The sequence below is a fragment of the Pseudophryne corroboree genome, chromosome 3 (genome assembly GCF_028390025.1).
Source record: "Pseudophryne corroboree isolate aPseCor3 chromosome 3, aPseCor3.hap2, whole genome shotgun sequence".
Taxonomy (NCBI): Eukaryota; Metazoa; Chordata; class Amphibia; order Anura; family Myobatrachidae; genus Pseudophryne; species Pseudophryne corroboree.
Genome location: NC_086446.1, coordinates 309056541 through 309064464, shown reverse-complemented (window position 1 = coordinate 309064464; position 7924 = coordinate 309056541). Strand labels below are relative to the sequence as shown.

Genomic DNA, 7924 nt, shown 5'->3' with positions numbered 1-7924 from the left:
GTCGACCACTGCATGACATACAGGCAGGTACTTATCCATCATACAATACCATCAGGGAGCATCTGATTGGCTTTAAATTTATTCTGCAGCAAAACAACGACACCAAACATACAACCAATGTCAATAAGATCTTGTACACAAACTTTGTTTAATACACAAAGTTATTAAAAATATTGTATTAAATGACCTTCAGGCTGTGTGTATAAGGTGTATATGAAACATAAATGAATTGTGTGAATGTACACACACTTTGTTTAATGCACAAAGTTATTAAAAATATTGGCTAAAATTACCTTAGGCTGTGTGTATAATGTGTATATGAATCATAAATGCATTCTGTGCTTAGACTTGGGTCCCATCGCCATGATATCTCATTATGGTATGCAATTATTCCAAAATACGGAAAAATCCGATATCCAAAATACTTCTGGTCCCAAGCATTTTGGATAAGGGAGACTCAACCTATATTAACATCTCTATTTTTTTTAAAACATTCTTACTTTGCAGCATTTTTTCCACGCCTGCCTTAAACTTTACACAGTATTGTATATAGTCAGACTTGTAAACTACTACCACATATAGTACGTATATCAATAGGCATAGAGCCAAAGAAAAAGACACTACATTTAACATTTTACAGTAACCCTGCTTCTTAAACTTTTGTGTTCGGGTTCTAAATTAAATTGTTTGTGCTAAATCTTTGACAACTAATGGGTCAATTTTAAATAATTATATTTTTAAATAATGCAAATAAAGCAATTATGTTTGGAACGTGTAAAACACACTAGCACATCAACAGGGCTATTCAATAAACCCTGAGGCTAATTGCCGGCTAAAATCCCTGTGGCGTGGAGAAAGGCTGGCCAATTAAATAGCCCTTTTCGCATGCCCAAAATTGGGGATTACCGCACGGAAACCCACTGATTCTGCTTAATTGTTCCTGCGGCTAATTGCCAGCTAAAATCCCTGTGGCACAGGGAAGGGCTATTCAATTAAAATTACGTCACGGAAACCCACTGATTCTGAGTAAACTGTGGAACCAATGGGTTTTGCCCGCGCATGAACCCCCGACTTTGCCATTTGCTTGCAGACCTTACCTCGCAGTGCATGAAGTTGCAAGGTTCATGCCAATATCGGGGGTTCATGTGCAGGGTAATTCCCGCTAATTGAATAGGTCCGGCATGGCAATTGGTTAAAGTGAATATTCCCCCCCCCCCCTCCTCCCCCCCCCAAAGAATATGCAGTCCTTTTGCAAACAGAGGATGATTGGAACATTACAAACACCAGCACACATTTACTTGACACAATACTTAACATGTTGTTTATTTGTTTTATTAAAGATGTTGGTAACATATTTAAGACGTGTTTAGTCATTTCACTTTTTTTGTTGTTGGTGTTGAGTACAATTAGCAGTAAGAGGTTATGAGACAGGAACTAACCAATGATCCTTTAAAAGGCACTAATGATACGGAGCCTATCTATTAAGTAAGAGCTTGTGATTATTTTGAGGCATCATATGTCTCATTTGTCAATTGTTACTAGCTCCTACTGAATTGATTAGCTGTATTCTCATTCCTTTCAGTTCAGCCCACAAAATGGTTATACATAGGCACATCTAGAGCCCTTTGTACTGTACCAAAATGAACAGGTGCTAGTTGATAGAATTATACATTTTCCTAAATTATAAAAGGATAAAGAACGTAGCTTGTGTGTAAACCAGAAATATCTGAACTAGTAAGATCCGTAAAAAATTTCCCAGACAAAAAAAAAATTCTAAATTACTATGTAGTACTGAGTACATGAAGTACAGATGTCATTCACCATTCATCTGGAATATCAAGAATGGCCCCAGGGTACTGCTCTCTTGGCACTTAAGGTGTGTACACATGGTGAGATTTATCCTTGTAATTTTCACCATATAGCCGAAATCGCAAGGAAAGTTAGTGCAAAACGCACTGGTGTTAGGCAGCTTGAGATACCGATGCGCACTCCAGTGGGGTCGGTATCGCAGGGAAAGATAGACTGTGCAGGTAAGTCAATCTTGACTATATAGTGTACAATCAAGTGCAATGGGGATGTAGTTATATGACCGGCGGTCTCAATACCTCCCCCTACATCCCGACCACTAACAATCCCGACAGTTGGCATGCCAACCAGCAGGGACTATTCCCACCGGTGGGTGTCCATGACACCCACAGAGTGGGAATAGAACCTGTGGTGAGCACAGCTTGCCACTGAGCCCACAGGGGCTTGTAGCCCTGCCCCGGCATACCGCCGCCGGTATGATTACCGTCTGTCTCCTGGCCGCCGGTCACGCATAACCAACACGTACAAAGTATAGTCAAAATTGTCACTTAGTCAAAATCGAAGGTACATATAGTCATTATCAGTGCTTCTGGGCTCTGGGGGAGTTCATGGAAATCGCATAGTCAATATCTCACTGCGTGAATGCACCTTTAGAATGTCTCACTGCACGGCAATAGAACTTCAGATTGCTATAAAAGACCCATCTTTATTACAAAAATGTGTACTACTGAAACCCAAAAAGTAAAGATAATAGTACATTCTCACAGCTATCCATTACACATCATACTGATCAGCAGGGTTTCATAGTCTGGAATGTATTGTTTTCATCCCTTTTAGATTGCAGTTATGCCAATATTGGACGTACTTTTTAAAAGAGAATATATGAAAGAGTTAAAGCCACATGTGAACTATTAACCAAAGTAAGATGTTCAACATAGAAAATGCCTTTAAACCAAACCAACTGAAATGTTAATATTAAATCATCACTGGGTAAACCATGGTGTGGTTTTTGTTTTTTACTTCCAGTGCACGCAGCTGCATCCATCTGTCACAGAGACCATCTATCTATAGGCTGTATGGGGTTCTTCTGACGGTATTATGACCGCACCCCGCTGTATGCATTCATTCACTGAACAGATGTATGCACCAGGAGATTCGCTGCACTTTTACAGTGTGTGTGTACAGACACTTACCCTCTATTGTACAGATATCGTCATTCAGGTGAGCTGTAAGATCACAAGCGGATGACCGCACTAAGCCAGTCATGTGACAAATGTCACTAATAGGTTCCCAAATATAATGGTTTATTTCCTGCCACTAGACATTTTGTGATTTCAGGTAAGGCACTTTCGGCTCTTTCGGGCCATACAGTGTACCAACATTGAAATGTGGTTATAGAGAGAAGTAGAATCGTGCAGAGGAAACCGGTACAACTATTGCTGCAAGTACGTAGATTACTAATTACTCATTAATGATAACTGCTTAACGCAAATCATTACTCCTGGTTTGCCCTTGAGACATCCCAATATCAAGATCCATAGGATATAAAAGGGCTTCATAATGGTAAGACGGCTGCGTTTTCAAGTTGTAGCAGGCTGTAAATAGTTGCAGCGAAAGTTGTGAACAATTACATGACTGCTTTTTACTGTACATTAGGCCTGGGTGAAGTCAATGAAAATATTAAGGGTGGCTAAATGTTTAAAACGCCATTAAGTCTGTTTTCATAGGTTCCATTTCATATCCAGGAGAAGCAGCACATAGTCACAGAAGATTCACCTATGAACACAACTTTACGTGTTAAAATGAGCAAAATGTAATTTAATCTCCACCGTTACACTCATATGGGGAGAATTGAAAACCCAAATCACACCATGGCTATCATTAAACACACACATACAAAACAAAACAAAAAAAAAATAACATTAAGCAACATAACTCTTGTGCATGTAAATTTGCAACAGTATACAGTCTGTCATATACTGTACACTAAGCACTTGGGCATTTATGGTGACAACACTGAAAAAACACTGAAAAAACACACAATCCATGTAAAACAAATTTCCTTCTAAACGGAAAAAAAATAAAAAATTGTTTGGAGCAAACTATGAAGCACTGAATGAATTTTAGCTTTGCAGTATGTTACAGGTGCCTAGAGAGGACATTTTCACTTCCAGAAGAGAACATGCCATACCTACCATCGCCCGCTGTGTGTGTCGGGTCTGGTATTTTCATGTGCAGTGGAACTAGCTTTACCTTTTCTCTTCAGCTATGCCACTAACTTGTCTACATGTTTTACTGTACTTTTAACATGGTTCTTATTGATCCTAATTGAAAATGCAACAGACAGAACAGTTCTCATAATGTTCATATGGATAAGCCCAACGGCCACCCACACATTCAGGTAGAACTGCACCGTACACAACACAGCAGAGACTACAGTAGTTACACTATATGTCAGAGCTTCTGCTGCTGAGGCCTAAGCAAGAGGTGAGAGAAGAACAGGCTGCTACTCTCTGCTTCTCTTTCATAAGAAAATGGGGCCCACTTATCAAGAGCGATAAAACTTATTGTGAATGCTAAAAGTTGTTGCATATGATAAATGATGCTCCAGCCAATCAGCTCATAACTGTCATTTTTCAAACACATGACAGTTAGGAGCTGAGTACATGACAGTGGAGCTACATTTATCATTCACAGCGAGTTTTAATCACTTATTGATAAATGAGCCCCTATGACTTCAGTTCCACCTTAATGTGGTTGTACACTTTGGACATCCACTTCATTAGATATTCCCTGTTTATATAACAAGTAGTTTGATCTGTTTACATTTAAGGAGTCCAGTTACTAAATCATTCTATATATGTGCTACGTGTGACTTATTGTATACTGTACATCAAACTTACAAGAATTAGAAAAAAAATAAAATATTTTTTCCAAAACACAGTTATTCCATACCCTCCAACATTTTACACACAAAAATCCGAAAAGCAGGTGTGGCCATGGGTACCTTTTCCTATACTTTCAATGGAAGTTTGGAGAGCCAGAAATCAGTACAGACCATATATAAAAAAAAAAAGGTACAGTACCTGCTAAAAAGGTACAGTTGGAGGGTATGTTATTCTAAGCTGGGCAGCTAAGAGCAATTTTACATCCTTACAAAATTGTGCCTTGACAATTCATATCTTAAACCAACCTTTTGAATTAAACGGTGTTCATGACCATCCCTAAATAACATTAATATAACGAGTATCCATCTTTTTTTCTTTTATGAAAATGCATAATCATTGTGGGACATTGTTGCTTGCTAATCAATCAAATTTGCTAAATGCAACTGTAGAATCAAATCAAAGATCTGATGGAAAAATCCTAATTTAGGGGAACCTAGTTCAGAGGGGCTGCAAATGTAAATTCTAAAGGATTAATTCATGGACATGGAAGAAACTTAAGGCACAGGAGAACTCAGATATTTGGTTACGCTTTATAAACCGAACTAGAAAAACTATCAAATCTAGATGCCATGAGTTACATCATTTTATTTTCCTATGGACTAGATTCCCCCCCCCCCCCCCCCACACATTTAGAATAAACAAAATTCAATCTAATTGCTATTTTCACCTTAACATGTCTTTAAGATATTTTAAATCCTCAAAATAATCACATACTTTCCTATAAGGTGAAACAATCTTCCTTTATGAAGAGGAGATCCCCAGTGTCTGTAACGCCTACCCAACCCAAATAGAATAAACAGGACATACAGTATGCTGTCTGCACGTCATTGCATAGATACACACGTCTGAGAGAGCTGCCGAATGGTCACAGATTATTTAGAAAGATAGATTGGAGATAGTCTAATATTACGGACACCATCAGTTTTACAAACCAAAGTTAATATATCGTTTTTATTTTAAAGTGCACATTTAGAGTACACGGTCGCTTTGACTTGGGAAAGTTAACACTAATTATATGATCTATATGTAGCTATTATTACAGACTAGAACACGTAATACTGTGGAAGGCAGCAAGTATGAAAGCACTTTTATATTATACCTTTGTACCATCATACAGTGCTGTACCTTCATATTCACAGTATGTGGGATATAAATTACTACATAATATTAAACATTAAGTGGCACTTTGATAGTTAGAGGCCCATTTATCATAGACTGCATATTCAATGGGATCACATTGCAATATGCAATCACATCGTGTTGATGCATTATGCAGCACAGGGGCTCCGAAAAGGAGCCAGTCCCTGCGATGTCTTGGCATGGCTGGCGGGTGGTCTGTGCATGCTTGGTCAGCTCTGACCGCACAAGCACAGAGGCCACTTCTGGGGAGGCTTCTGGGGGAACCCTAGGCTGGCTACATTTGCAATGTGTAGCCCAGCTACCGCCATCTGAAGCTGCGGGGGCCAATATCGGGAATCCATCACATTCCGGATATTGGTAAATAGGGCCGCATCGCATCCCCCATAGAAATCTATGGGTGATCTCCAATACTTTCTGTGGTCCCTCCTCCTTACATTTGGGCGTTACCTAATATTTGCAGCTAATCCCTGAAAAACATGAAATGATAAATGGGCCCCTTAAAAAGCAAAAGTTGTTTAAAAGTTTCCAGGTCCAAACCAAGTGGGTTTATTTTTTTTTTTTTAGTGCTTACTTTGTTACACAATTTGACACTGATGTAAAAGGCCTTTTTTGCCACCCCGCAGTGGGACACTGACACCTGGTTTGCCATAGTACCCTGAAAAGATGGATTTTACTTCAATCTTTCTGGCCAGGTTAAGCATCCACATACCATTATCATAGTAAGAGACTTTGCCACTGACGGACCCGGCAAACTCTCCCTCTCCCTCTCCCTCCCCCTCTCTCCCACTTTGCTGCAATTTTATGAACTCCAGAAGGTCAACGCCAGTTTGAACATCCTCCACTTCAGCTGCAGTGCCCAGAGTGATATGGGCACGACTTCCCCGGGGAAAGGTGTCCTTAGGCATCACTTCTTTCTCAGCATCTGCAGGCCATACTAGTAGCTGGTCCTCTGTGAGTTCTACTTGTGCTCCTGCTGTCCTGGGGGTGGCGAATAAGGCTGTGATATGGAGTGTGTAACCTTTCGCATAGGCCTTCTTCACAGCCTAGAGAAAGCAGAGGAAAGAAAGATTAAAAGTGTTTAGCAAGATACTACACTGGAGACAACAAATTTGTCACATTAACATACGCTGTAACACATAACCAATCAGCTTTCACCAATATAGTGCAAGACTTTATTTGTGGCTGTGCTGCACATTTATACAGTTAGTGAATAACTACTCAGTCATTCTGTTAGTTACCACCATTCCTCATTTATGGGTGTGGTATTGAAGGTCGACCACACTTAGGTCAACAGTGTCTAGGTCGACCACTATTGGTTGACATTAACTAGGTTAACAGGGATTCTAGGTGACATGGTCTAGGTCGACAGGTCAACTTGAGTTTTTAAAACTTCTTTTGGTGTCGTTTTCACAGTACAGTGACCGGGAACCCCAATTAGTGCACCGCGTCCCCTCGCATGGCTCGCCATGCTTCGGGCAAGGTGCCTTGGTCCAGGTTACTGTTCCCAAACGTAGTCCACGTGGATCATAAAATAGGATTTAATTAATTACCTACCAGTAAATCCTTTTCTCGTAGTCCGTAGAGGATACTCGGGTCCATTTAGTACCATGGGGTATAGACGGGTCCACTAGGAGCCATGGGCACTTTAAGAATTTGATCGTGTATGCTGGCTCCTCCCTCTATGCCCCTCCTACCAGACTCAGTCTAGGAAACTGTGCCCGAGGAGACAGACATACTTCGAGAGAAGGATCGATAAGGATAGTGGTGAGATTCCGAACCAGCACACACACACACACACACACACACACACACCAAGAGGAAAGCCAAGCTAACCAAACTTGAAAACAGGAACAGCAATGTCTGAAACAACGTTACTTAACCAAGTAACAGTGCAGGAAGAACGAAGCACTAGGCAGGCGCCCAGTATCCTCTACGACATGGGTCTTCAACCTGCGACCCTCCAGCTGCTGTGGAACTACACATCCCAGCATGCCCTGCCTCAGTTTTAGCATACCTTAATAGCAAAACTG

The 7924-nt window shown here is 40.4% G+C and overlaps 1 protein-coding gene across 2 annotated transcripts in view; it reads right to left on the bottom strand.

The window, feature by feature from the left end:
- Window positions 1-1293: 1293 nt before the first annotated feature.
- Window positions 1294-7924, bottom strand: part of CNP (2',3'-cyclic nucleotide 3' phosphodiesterase) — a 30595-nt gene continuing 23964 nt past the window's right edge. For both annotated transcript variants that reach the window (XM_063959403.1, XM_063959404.1), the window contains exon 4: window positions 1294-6937. In XM_063959403.1, the coding sequence (XP_063815473.1) occupies window positions 6470-6937 (468 nt within the window). In that variant the 3' untranslated portion in view covers window positions 1294-6469. The remainder of the gene's footprint in view (window positions 6938-7924) is intronic.